At 42.9% G+C, this 12989-nt stretch overlaps 1 protein-coding gene across 2 annotated transcripts in view; it reads left to right on the top strand.

The window, feature by feature from the left end:
* Positions 1-10768, top strand: part of THBS4 (thrombospondin 4) — a 40358-nt gene extending 29590 nt beyond the window's left edge. The window contains exons 14-22 of one of the 2 annotated variants that reach the window (XM_071579889.1): positions 409-527; positions 1269-1321; positions 3321-3514; positions 3812-3990; positions 5440-5488; positions 5684-5784; positions 6258-6430; positions 8533-8672; positions 10547-10768. In XM_071579889.1, coding sequence (XP_071435990.1) covers positions 409-527; positions 1269-1321; positions 3321-3514; positions 3812-3990; positions 5440-5488; positions 5684-5784; positions 6258-6430; positions 8533-8672; positions 10547-10608 — 1070 coding nt within the window. In that variant the 3' untranslated portion in view covers positions 10609-10768. Of the gene's footprint in view, positions 1-408; positions 528-1268; positions 1322-3320; positions 3515-3811; positions 3991-5439; positions 5489-5587; positions 5785-6257; positions 6431-8532; positions 8673-10546 lie in introns of both variants that reach the window. The other variant, XM_071579888.1, reaches the window with a different exon arrangement.
* Positions 10769-12989: the final 2221 nt, after the last annotated feature.

The following is a 12989-nucleotide window of genomic DNA, read 5'->3' as shown; positions in this document are numbered from 1 at the left end:
GAACATCCAGCTGCTGCCAGTCACTGATATCCAAGAGATACATAATGTATTAAATTCATTGCTCCAGGAGGCTTGAAAGATGAAAAAATCAAACTCCTTTAAATGTAATAACAAACATGAAACGTCCCACCCTGTAAGCTGTGAAACAGGAACAGGATGGAATGAAGTTTGTGTAATTAATGGAGTGTGTGCGATGGGGTGTAAAGCTGTTCTTTAGTGAGATGTTCCTAACTACTGTTAAATGAAGGATGCACACATAAGAAAGATTCTCAGTTCAAACTTACAATTTCATTGCAGGATTAAGCAGTTGCTGAAAAAGAATAGTCTCCTTACCGCTCTTAATGTTTATATTGTCCAGCAACAAATATGGGAATTGTCTTTACTAACATCCAATGCATTTTTCCCTAGGTATTAAGAACCTTTTGGATAATTGTCAGAGGATCCCTAACGAAGATCAGGAGGACACTGATAATGATGGTGTTGGTGATGCTTGTGACAGCTGCCCTACAATCAGCAACCCAAACCAGGTTAGCAGGCAAAAGAGAAAATAATCCTTGTTAAGGTCCAGAAAGATACAAAGAAAGAGACAATGCAACCATAGTGTTTATATTTTAATAATAAAGTATATTTAGGTATTCAGGAGGATTTTACAGAGCTGTAGACTCTCCTCATGTGAGAAAGGAGAGCCATCAGCTTATTCTCTTAGCTTAGGATGTTGTTAGAACTTCTGCCCTGCTTGTATCTTCCACTGTCCTGCTCTGAAATGTGGACTGCAGTGCCATGTAGTCCAATGCCAGACTCCACACAGGGGTGTGATCTAGTTACACTTGATATTTCTTTAATTAGGACAAAATCCTAGTGTCCTAATTTATCAAAACTTTCAGTGTTTGTAGGTGAGACGTTGTTTTAATTTTTTATGTTTCTGATTTTAATGAAAAATGTTGGAAACTATAGAGAAACAGTAGAGCTTTAAAGTGCCTAAGAAATCAACCTTGGCTAGAAATAAGGGATACGTTCAGTTTCAGTAATAGAGGAAGCTTGTTTGAACAGTGCCAATCAAGTATAACCCTGTTTATTCACTGCCATTTTTTCTTTAATAAAGCTGACATTTTGGTTAGATGGATAATGCAAGCAAGAAAATATGTTCTGTAAAGCCAATGTTTTTTCATGCTTTTATTTTTTTGCATTTGATTTGGTTGTGTTTTGATTTAATACTGCCATTTTAGTAGATGACATCTGATACTGGAACTTTCTGTTTCCTTTTGTAGTCGGATGTTGACAATGACCTGGTTGGAGATTCCTGTGATACCAATCAGGACAGGTATGTTGTGTTGTGGTTTGTAACAGCAGTAAGGAAGTGAAAGAGGCTAGTCTTGAGGTGAAGCATGCTACTGATTCCCAGAGAACTGTAATTCCTCAGACTAGCCTAGATTTAGTTCCAGAGAGACATTATTTCAAAAACACTCTTATGATTTATCGGCCTTGTTGGTTCACTTCCCTGTAGCTCTAAGTTACAGAGGATTCACCTTTAGCCCCATTCACAGAGGCCTTCTGTGAGTTCCTGTGGAAGTGACATTCATGTAGTTCTCTGGCTGTAAAATTCAGAGCACTGCTCAGAGCATCTTTGTGAGGAAATGTCTTTTTTCTTTATTTTTCATTCTTGTTATATTTCTTTCTTTCCTTAGCAGAAATTTCACAGATAAGGGCTATACATCTTCCCACAAGAACTAGTGTTTCAGCAACCGAATTTTATTATCAAGTGTAAGACACTTGCAGATAAACTCCTTTGCTTTAACAGAGCAAGAGTGACAGGGCTCCTCAGTCAATGGCTTTCACATGCCCTGGGCATTCAAAGGAGCACATCCTCTAACAAACTGCACTACTTATCTGGAAGCAGTTTCTGCATAACCAGCTTTAGAGGTGGTAAGTTCTCCACTGTGCTCCTCACAGCAAGTGGCAAGGGAAGTGGTAAATCCTTGCTGGCACAGATTTTCACCAGCCACAGACAGCTGCAGGGTGTCACCCCAGAGCCATTGCTGGGTGCTGCATTTTGGGACAAGAGCTGCAGGGGAGCCCACTTCCATGCCTCTGGAGTGATTGTTCCCAGTCTTGGGGCAGTAGCTGCTGAGGTCACCAGCATTTTATTCTTCCGTAGGTACCTCTTTTTTTTTTCTGTTTTACAAAAGGACTTTTCCTCCACATCACCATGAACTAACTAATATGTATGAAGCATTTCCTGGTAGAAATGCTGTAGATCTGCTTGAGGTTAACCTTGCAATAGACATACATTAAGCAGGAGAGATAGGTGGGAATATGCACAGCTATATGCCAGAACACTGCCTCAGTTTGGCTGCAGGTAATTCCTGCTCCACCTGTGCTAAGCAAAAAGTTACTGAGGGAAAACATGCCTGCTTATGGCCAAAGCAGTTTGGCTTTGGTGTGCAAACAAAACATACCTGGCTTCAGGCAGGTTTTTTTCACAGATGCACTTAACTCTTTGCCTGGAGAAATTATGTAGACAGCCCAAAACTTCCTGAACCCTTTTCTGTAGTCTGTATCCCTGTTCTTGTGGCTCTTCACTGTAATCAGTTGATTCAGCCATGGGCTGGAGGGGTACTTGGGAGCTACAGACTTTCTCCCCTGTTTCTTACTGCATGTCTCCCATGCAGGACTCTAAAAATCATAGAAGCATAAAATCATTCAGCTTGGAAAAGACCTTCAGGATCATCAAGTCCAGCCACTAACCTAGCACTGCCAATCCATCACAAAAAACTTGCTATGGAGGGGTGCGAGAGCAGTTCTTCTTTTTAAACAAGTCTGATTTCAGGTGCCCATACAGTCTCATAAAGTTTCATTCACACTCACACATGCATGTTTGTGAGCACCAAGACATGAGTGCACAACATGTGCACATGGGACATCAGGTGTTCAGCTCTTGCTGTCTCCTGGGTGTCTTTTAATTGGTGACACTGCACTTGCTGGATGTGCAGTACGTGCCCTTTAGGAGTGGAGATTGTTTGCGGTCTTGGGCTCTGATGTTTCCCATACCATGTTAGGCTTCTTTTTCTTTTCCTTATCCTTACTTGAGTATTTCTATAGCTTCTGGCTTAGTCTTTGTCTTCCTGCCACCTTATCATACAGTCTCTCTTTGTTTGTGGCCTCATTGCAGTTCAGCCACCTGAGGTCATGTTGCCCCCTGGTCTGCTCTCAGTTCCAGGGGTGTCACTAGTGTGTTTCCCGCTCACATGTCTGTGCTGTTTCCTGTGCAAAGGCAGGAGCTGATGCTGGCATGCCATTTCTTTTTGTTTATGTGCTTGCAGCGATGGCGATGGGCACCAGGACAGCACAGACAATTGTCCTACCATTATTAACAGCTCCCAGCTGGACACAGATAAGGATGGGTTGGGGGATGAGTGTGATGACGATGACGACAATGATGGCATTCCTGACCTCCTGCCCCCAGGCCCTGACAACTGCAGGCTGGTCCCCAACCCAGGGCAGGAAGATGATAATGGTAAGACAGGCGTTCAGGAGCCATTTCAGTTCTTAGACACCGCATTCATCTCCAAGCATTACACATGTGCAGAAGGAACCAACATGGTCACTACATGTGCATATGCTCTTCCCCGGAGGAACCCCAACACACAGACAACTCTTCAGTCAAAGCTGAGGTCCTCAGCTCCCTTTTCCAGGCACTGCAGCCAGCAGGGCTGACACTCCACCTGCTTCTTAGACACTGATCCAGTGGCTGGGCCAGGTGTGACTTACTTGCTGCATCATAAATCTGCTTTCATTTCTCTAATGCATTCAGGTGATGGAGTCGGAGATGTCTGCGAGTCTGATTTTGACCAGGATACAGTGATTGATCGGATTGATGTGTGTCCTGAGAATGCAGAGATCACTTTGACAGACTTCAGGGCCTATCAGACAGTGGTGTTGGACCCAGAGGGGGATGCGCAGATTGATCCCAACTGGGTGGTTCTAAACCAGGTAAAAATACACTTGGTCTTTCTTACCTCTCTGAGAAAGATAATTTGAAAACCACAGTAAAATTGGCTCTGTAATTGCTGGTCCTCTGGCAAACATGGAAAGTGGAAGCTGTTGGTTGGTGGACTATTTTGGGGAGTAATCATAAAAAAGTATTAACACTCTTTTAGCATATAATAGCTTGACTTGATGCTCCTAATAATCAAACTATTTATTATTATTTTAGATGCTCTTAATAATATAAACATACTGGTCAACTTATTCTGGGTGGATTTCATTGCTGCCAGAAGGCAGACATAAGACCTTTGTGTCACCCTTTTGAAATATTTCTCTAACAAGCAAGTTTCATGAGTCCTTCCCAGAATTTGAAAGTCTGACCTGCTAAATTTCATAAAATCATAGAATGGTTTGGGTTGCAAGGGGACCTTGAAGATTAACTAGTTTCATCCCCTCTGTCAAGGACAGGGACACCTTCAACTAGACTAAATTGCTCAGAGCCCAGTCCAACCTGGCTTTGAACACTTCCAGGGACAGGGCATCCACAGCTTTTCTGGGCAGCCTGTTCTAGTTCCTCACTACCCTCATAGTAAAAAAAAAAAATTTCCTAACATCTAATCTAAACCTGCCCTCTTTCAGTTTGAAGACATTTCCCCTTGTCCTGTCACTATATGCTCTTGCAAAAGGTCCCCCACTGTCTTTCTTGCTGACTCACTTCAGATACTACTGAAAGGCTGTAATTAGGTCACCTTTAAGCCTTCTCTTCTACAGGTTGAACAAACCCAGTTCTCCCAGCCTTTCCTCACAGGAGAGATGCTCCATCTTGATAGCCCTTCTCTGGACTTGCTGTAACAGGCTGATGTCCTTCCTGTGCTGGGTACCCCAGCTGATGCAGTACTCCTAGATGGAGTACAATAACTTATTTACACTAAGAAGTTTTAGCTTTCAGGAGGCTAATGTATTCCGAGTCACAGGGAACATGCAATTTATTCCCATTGCCAAAGTGTCTGCCAAGCCAGATGGGTTGTCTACAATTTCCTTAACCTGGTCCTGAAGTCAGTTTAATCCCAAACTCTGTGACCAAACTGCATGAGCTAAGTCTAGGCAAAGCTCTCTTCCTCCCACACCTCTCTCCCCCTGCCCCCCAATTTTGGCCAGATTCAGTGATTTCCAGAAGATTGTGTGAGGGAAAGAAAGTATCAGAATACCATTTTTCCCATTCTGCAATGGGAAAAGACAAATCCTTCCTGACTCAGGCAGGTCGCACAAGAAACTGAAACATTAGTATTTTGTTATGGTTCCTGTTTCACTTCAGAGCTACAAGTGTTACAGATACGTTGTGAGCAAACAGAAGAGAGTAATAGGGCAGATGCTAAGGGGAGGCCAGAAAAGGCTGCCAGCCTTAGCAAACCAAGTTTGCCATGCGTGCTAACCACTGTGAATTTACTCTTACAGGGCATGGAAATTGTGCAGACTATGAACAGTGATCCTGGCCTTGCTGTTGGTATGTACCTTTTTCTGAGATTCAAGTTTTACAGCAGAAAACGTGTAACATATGAACACATATTCTGCAGAATTGTTTTTAACCTGCATGTATCCTCAGGTTACACAGCTTTTAACGGCGTTGACTTTGAGGGCACTTTTCACGTGAACACAGTGACAGATGATGACTATGCTGGCTTTATTTTTGGTTATCAAGACAGCTCGAGCTTTTATGTGGTAATGTGGAAACAGACAGAGCAGACGTACTGGCAAGCGACTCCCTTCAGAGCTGTTGCAGAGCCCGGCATTCAGCTAAAGGTACTGATTGTGGCTTCTAGTTGAGGGCACAGTGGTCACTGCAGCCTGGCTGTGACATCCTGCCATGTTTTGGCCATGGGCTAGACTGTCATGCTGTGCATGGGCCAAGCCATTGCACGTCAGCCATGCTGCTGGACTGCGGTTCTCTATTTGCAACTTGTGTCAAAATGTCAGGCAGCTGCCACACAGTCCTTTCAGTAGCACCATTTTCTAAGGAACTTCATCTTTCCTTATGTACCAGCTGGAGTTCTGCAGTGACTGTGCTCTGACTATAACTGGTCAGATTGCCTCCTTCTCCTTGGCACCCACTTGCTTTTCCCTGCAGGCAGTGGCTGCAGTTACACAACAGAAGTAAGAGGCTTGTGAACAGCAAGGAGGGTGTTTCTGCAGACCTGCTCCCCATTACAAAAAGACTTACTGCTCCAGAAAGTAACATTTCTGTATCATCAGCGCTGGAAATTGTATTTCTGCAGGCTGTGAAATCCAAGACAGGTCCTGGTGAGCACCTCCGCAACTCCCTCTGGCACACGGGCGACACCAGTGATCAGGTCAGGCTGCTATGGAAGGACCCCAGAAATGTGGGGTGGAAAGACAAAGTCTCCTATCGCTGGTTCTTGCAGCACAGACCCCAGATTGGTTATATCAGGTAAGAGAAAAAGGATAGATGAGAGTACAGACATATGTTTGCCTAAACTGTTGTTTCTCAACACCTGATTCAGATGGTAATTTAGTTTGTATTACATCTGGGCGTTGCACTGATGAAGCCTTATAATAGGTTAGATTTTGAAATACAGCCTGCAGTTCTTTTCCTAGGACAGACAATTCCAAGCTATGCCAGTTTGTATCAGACCATCTGGCTGTTGTAACTGTGCCTTACCCTAATGAGCTCTTTTCTGGCTTCAATATCTTGTTTTCCAAGCTAGTGCTGGCAGTTGATCTCAAAAACAATGCATTTCCAATTTGCCCAATTTTGATATTTTAAGAGTATTTTTGTAGGAATTGGAATAGTTTGTTTATTTATTCTGGTATAACAGAATTAATAAAATTGTCAATTAAAGGTTGTGAGCCTAAGATCAGTAATTTCCTGATGTGATAGATTTAAGATTACTCAGCATATATTCAGAAAGTTTGTCAGATGCATGTAATGCATGTTATTTATTATTTTGTTATTTGGGAGAAAGAAAAAAAGTTATTTAAAAAGAAAAGAAATTCACCAGTCAGAAGGAAACATTTTACTCTGCAATATCCAGCAGAGAAATCAGCAGGAATTATATTGTAGATTAAGGCTGATGTTAAAATGCTAAAAATTAACTGCTCTGGCATCATCAGGTTAGGTTTTACAACCTTATAATAGAATAGAAATACAGGTAAGTTAGTTGTTCTTAAAAAATATCATCACCCTGCCATTGAGATGCAGCAACTTAATGGTATAATTATTCCACTTCTCTGGTGCTGAGCATCGTCTTCAGTGGTAATTGGAGTGAGCATATTTGACTTTTATGCTAAAATGGATTAAGAACATTGTCACTGTCAATTACCGTGTTCCAGCCACAGGGCAGTAGTGAATAGATCTTGGGCAGCAAGTTTTGTTTAGACCCAGCAGTTTGTAAAGCTGCTTCACAAGCAAACATCCTATTGTTGCAGTCTCTCCAGCCAGCCTAAGTAATGTCCCCTGCAACTCGGAAAAGTACCAAAGTCAGTGTAATAGAATCCTTCAAAAACTAAAGGCAGGCAAGCCTAATGTTAACCTCTGCCAGCTCTCTGTCCACATCTTGCTGTGGTCTGGTTAGGCCAGGTGCCACAGACCATTACATGTCCAGCAAAAGTTTTCTGAGGCTTCAATGAAGTCTAGGAAAAACTCACTTCAGCCATCCTCTGCCATGGAAATTTGAAATACAAGTTCTGTTCACTGTACAGATACTTTTGAACTGCCTCAGCAAATCAGGAAATAGAAATGCAACACAAATTTTTTTCTTATTTTATGAAAAGATACAGGAACTTTCTTTCCCTTCACCACTTTCTACTTCCTTGTATGTCCTATCAGCAATATCCTCATTCACAAGAGGGCCCTCCAGGCTCATCATCTTTTAAGTCATTTACCCAGTACCCCAGAGACTGAGGACTTGTGGGCATTGCCGCAACAGTTTAGCTGGCTCCAGCCCTTAATACAGGGCACATGCTGGGAAGCTGGCAAGAGTAATCAGCTTTCACAGAGCTATTTGGGAATTTGCTGATGGGTTTCTAACAAGAAGATGCTAGATCAGCAAAACCGTTCCTGGAATTAAAGATGCTCACATTTTTAAAGAAATCTCACAGACAATTTTAAGATTCCAAATGGTTTGCTTGAAACTTTGCCTATTTAAAAAGTTCAGCTTCTAACTGTGAGACAATATCCATCTGGCATTCTTCAACAAATTTATTTGGTTCTCCCTTTCTCCTATTAGTACAGACTGTGGAAAACTTCAAGAGCTAAAGCTCTTGGCCTGACTGACTACAGGATAAAAATGTTCCAAGGCTTTCATAGGATGTGTAGAAACCCAAAACATCCTGCCTGCCCAGCTCTTGCCAGCATGCACTTTGCTTCTGTTTCCAGCCTACAGAGGAGCTAGCTTAACTGCTTTTTCTCCCCTGGGCTAGATGCAGGCATAGCATGTCGCAGGCCAGAGTTGCCATGGATAGCAACATCACTTTCAGGAATGTTGCAGCCTTAGAAAAGACCTAATAGAGCTTCTGTTTGCTTTCATTAAGGGCAAGATTTTATGAAGGCTCTGACCTCGTGGCAGACTCTGGTGTAACTATAGACACCACGATGCGAGGAGGACGGCTTGGAGTTTTCTGCTTCTCTCAGGAAAACATTATTTGGTCCAACCTGAAATATCGCTGCAATGGTAATGCTCTTACATCATTTTAGCTCACAACTAGCAAGTGACCATGAAGAATTGGTAGTGTGGCTGTCAGATTAAACCATTTTGCTTCCTTTCCTTTACCTTTCATTTACAAGTTACTCACAGCTGTGAAATGCCTCCCCTGACACCAGCAGCACACTGCAACCCAGTCAGATGGCCACTAACACCTCAGAGCAGCTCCTCCCAGAGCAGTCACTCTGCTGCGGAGATCGTGCCAACTGAGTCGTGTAGCTGTCATCAGAAATTTAAGAAAGTTACTTAAAACCAACTGACTGTGAGAGCTGTACAAACACAGTAAATATGCTGAGGCCATCATGTATGTAGGATGCTTTGACTGGATGAAATACACCTGGAGAGCCAGTGGGCTCAGTCACCGGGCATCAGTATCATTTATGTACTTTGCTGGTTGCTCCTGTTTTTGGGAGGACAAGATAATAAGATGCCTTTCCTCCCATGGAGGAGTCCTTCTGACTCTGGGAGTGTGCTGTCTTGCTTCTCTTGGGACAAGAGCCTTGCAGCTTAGCCCTGATCTCCCACTATGTAAGATATCTCAAACCTTGGTCACAGAAACTTATCATGTCAGGGTATTTCTGCCCTGGCAGCAGTTCAGCTAGTTTTAAGTGGGGTTGGAGGGGCTGCTCCCGTCCTCTTAGCATCAATTCCTAATCAGCTTTTGGAAAACAATTTACCAGCCAAGTTGGGATAGTTTCCTTGTCTGCTCTGTGGATCCAAGAAGCCCAGTCCATGTCTGTAGGGGACTGTATCACAACTTTGTGGTGTGTTCTGCTGATGGACTCGAGTTCTTGGACACTTGGTAGACCTCAGCTATTTCTTGGAGGTCATAGTTTAACAGGTGGATTTCTAGACCCTAGTGTTTACAATTAAAAATTACCTGATCAGCATTTTAAAGAGTATGTGGTTTCCCAAAGCTGCCACTGAGTTGTGCTTTCCTGGCAGTAAGCAGGCAGCTGGCTTTGCTGCAGGTGCTACAGTAAGTCAATGAAACCCACTCTGGAGTCCCCAAGTATTCTGATTGTACTAAAATTATTTTCAAGTCTTAAAAAAAGTGTTCAACAAAATGCAAAGGACTTACCCCTTTTTTATATATATATACACTCTGTGTGTTTACACAGTTACTTACTTTTTTGCATTTGGAGTTACCTGTCCTGCATCAGGGTGGAAATGACCAGATTAAAGCTGAGGTCATGCTGTTGAACTTCCTTGCTGTGTCTCCACTGTTGGCCACAGCTTTAGCTCTATGGTTAGCTCTGTGGCTTTCCAGATAAATTGTTCTGGGTTCTTGCAAAGGGAGACTGCAAACAACACTTCAAACAGAACTGCAGCTACTCTTATGACATTGATCCATCTCCAGCTCCTTTCATCAAATCTCAAGTCTTTCTGCCAGCTGCTATTGGTCCTGGTGCTAATGTTTTGTGCCCCTTCTTGTGGCATGGGGAACCATATCAGGGAAGTTGAACTAGGATACATGAGAAATGGAGATGTTGACACTGCAAACATGTCTGGTGTGCAGACCAAGATAACCACTTTTGCCTTTCTGGTCATCGTTTATTAATACAAGTTTAAGAGTGTAAGCCACAAGTTTTCAGGGAAATGTAATTTGAAGATTGATACTGCTTCCTTGTGGGCTGGCACTGTAGCACTCACTGTCTTGTTAACCTCTCTATGATTTTCAGTGGTGTACAGATAAAACTGAAAACATTCCCTGTTCATTCTTAGTGGGTAAACAAAAGAGAAGCATGTTACCTAAAAAAGAGAGTAGGTGCTTATTCATTAATTTCATTGCTCCTTGATTTTGTCAGAAGATACTAAACTTTTGCACATTTTTCTGATTTCAGACACCATCCCAGAGGACTTCCAAGAATTTCAAGCGCAGCAATTTGGCGTTGGGGATATTTAAGAAGTAAAAGCAAACTAAAATTGCTATTGCAAACAGTAAAACAATATATTTTAAATCCTTATATGGTTGTTTTTGTCAGAGTGCACACTGTAGCTTTGTTCTCATTGATGTGATTATGTCGGACTTTTTTTTTGTATGAAAGTGAAAATAAAAAGGAGACAAAATAGACATGGGCTTCACTTGTTTTCAAACTTGCCCTAAAATCTAGCGAGCAGCATATAAATGGAGTGAGACTTGCATAAAACATTCTCAGGAAAAGTTTGAATCAATTGCCATTTTGGATTCTGTATTAAACAGGGTGAGGCAGAAAGTGGACTATTGTCTACCTTGGATGTGTTAAAAACAACAGGCTGCATCTGGGTCTGAAGTAGCCAAGCCAAGGGCTTCTTAGTAACTTTCTGGTCATGCTAGTAATAGGCTGTGTCTCCTTCAGGACAGTTTAATGCCTTTGGAGACTCTGTTACCTTTGGCAGACCTTCTCACAAACCTCTATTGGACCTCCCAGCCCTCCCACTCCAAGAAACTGTGAGTAACACTGTCACATCCTGTAAAAGCAAAAATGCTGACCGCAGAGTATTGTAGTCACATCTTACGACTTACCCATGCAACAAAAGAAAGACTATGGAGATTAAATGAAGAATCACCTAGACAGAGAAAATAATCCTAACACTCACATAAACGAAGCCAGGCTTTGACCTGCTGTGCCCATTCAGAGCTGAACTCTAGGGGCAGGTACTGCAGTCTTATGTAAGAAAGTCAGTTAAACCCCCCAAAACACTACATTAAGCATTAGTAACCATTAGGGAATTACTGGAAAACAAAGAGGCAGAAGAAATTGTATCAAAATGCACTCTGTAATTGGATGTGCAGAAAGGTGTTGATACAGTGTGCATTTCTACTACATTCTTTTTCAAAATGGAGTTAGGAAAGAAAGGGAGGACAAGCTCCAAGAACCATTGAGTAGACAGATATTGCAGCTTATAGGATAATTACTTTAAAAAGGACAGTGGGAAATGGCCCTTCAGCCTGGGTAGAGGAGGAAGGAGGAAATAAAAAGGGAATCAGAAGTAGCCCTGAGAAAATAAACAGTCATAGCTCTCTCCCAGCCCAAGGATACAGGGGAAATGCTGACTTAAATCATCAGGTTAGAGTATCAAAACAACAAAAAAGGTTTCCTGTTCAGTACAATAAATATATCCTTAAGGATATTACAAGCTATCCAAGGCTTTGACTACTGTCAGACTTCCTTCTGTGGGCTTGTCCCCCATTGCCAATATTTCCGGAAGCAGGAGGTCCTTGAACCTGTCCCATTGTGGATCCCAGAGTTTCACAGCAAAGAGCATGATGCAGGAGTGTTCCTCTGGCTTAGTGCTTCATGGTGAAAGGTCCTTCAGTTTCAGTCCTCCTTTCCCCTTGGCTTCACAGCTTCATTAAACCCAACTTCACTCATCAGATTTTCAGACAACTGAAAAGCTATGCTTAAAAGATGAGAGAAAAAAAATGTGTTTTTCTAGCTGAACATAGGCTGTAACTGCATTATTCCCTTATGAAAGAGAACACACACTGTAAAGCAAATTTACATCTTCCTTGTCATACATTAGCATTTCTCTGGATGGAGCCCCTTCTCCAGGCAGAAACTGTCTCTGAATGGTCTGGCCACAACTTGGGCAGAAGGCAGTCACTGCTAGTATCCTCACACACAGAAAAGCTGGGGCCTGCAGTGCACACATTTTGCACAAGTGGTCTCCTCACAGTGCATGCAATAGGCCTGGCCCACCCTGAACCATCTACAGCACACACCAGCTCCATAAACATGACTGCAGTATGCCTTTGAATCCTTCCCAGCCCCAAGCCTCTCTGCTCAGCCATCCTGTCTGTAGCTGGAGCCTCTTCTGCAACAGTGGCTGCAAGGGAGCATCCTGGGCCTCTGCCGTACCAGCTGGCTTACCATCATGGAGACTGACTATTTCCAGGCTTTCTTCTATGCCATGGCCACTGCAGCCTGCAAGGTAAGATACAGGCTTTGGCTCCTGAGCTGTTGTCAAAGGTAACTGTGTGAAGCTGTGAGCCTCTAACCTCCTGACAGAAAGCATACTGGCTTGCTCTTCTGGCAGCCACAGAAACAAATCATAGCTCAGACAGCCAGAACTATTCCTTTGTTTCAGAAGCTGCTGTTAGGACTTTATGTTGGGATGCTGGAGCTCACTATGTCTGTTGTATTGACACACACCAAGAGCTAGCCCTCCTGCAAGCTCCGGAGGAGTGAAGTCCAGCTGTCGCAGCCATACATTTGCCTTAAGGAGATCACAGTCTTGGCTTGGGAAATTTACTTTCCCTCACATTCACATCAGGGATTGTGCAGTCCTTGTGTAGGAGTTTAA

Source organism: Pithys albifrons, chromosome Z, assembly GCF_047495875.1.
Source record: "Pithys albifrons albifrons isolate INPA30051 chromosome Z, PitAlb_v1, whole genome shotgun sequence".
NCBI classification, from domain to species: domain Eukaryota; kingdom Metazoa; phylum Chordata; class Aves; order Passeriformes; family Thamnophilidae; genus Pithys; species Pithys albifrons.
This window is presented reverse-complemented; position numbering and strand designations above follow the sequence as displayed.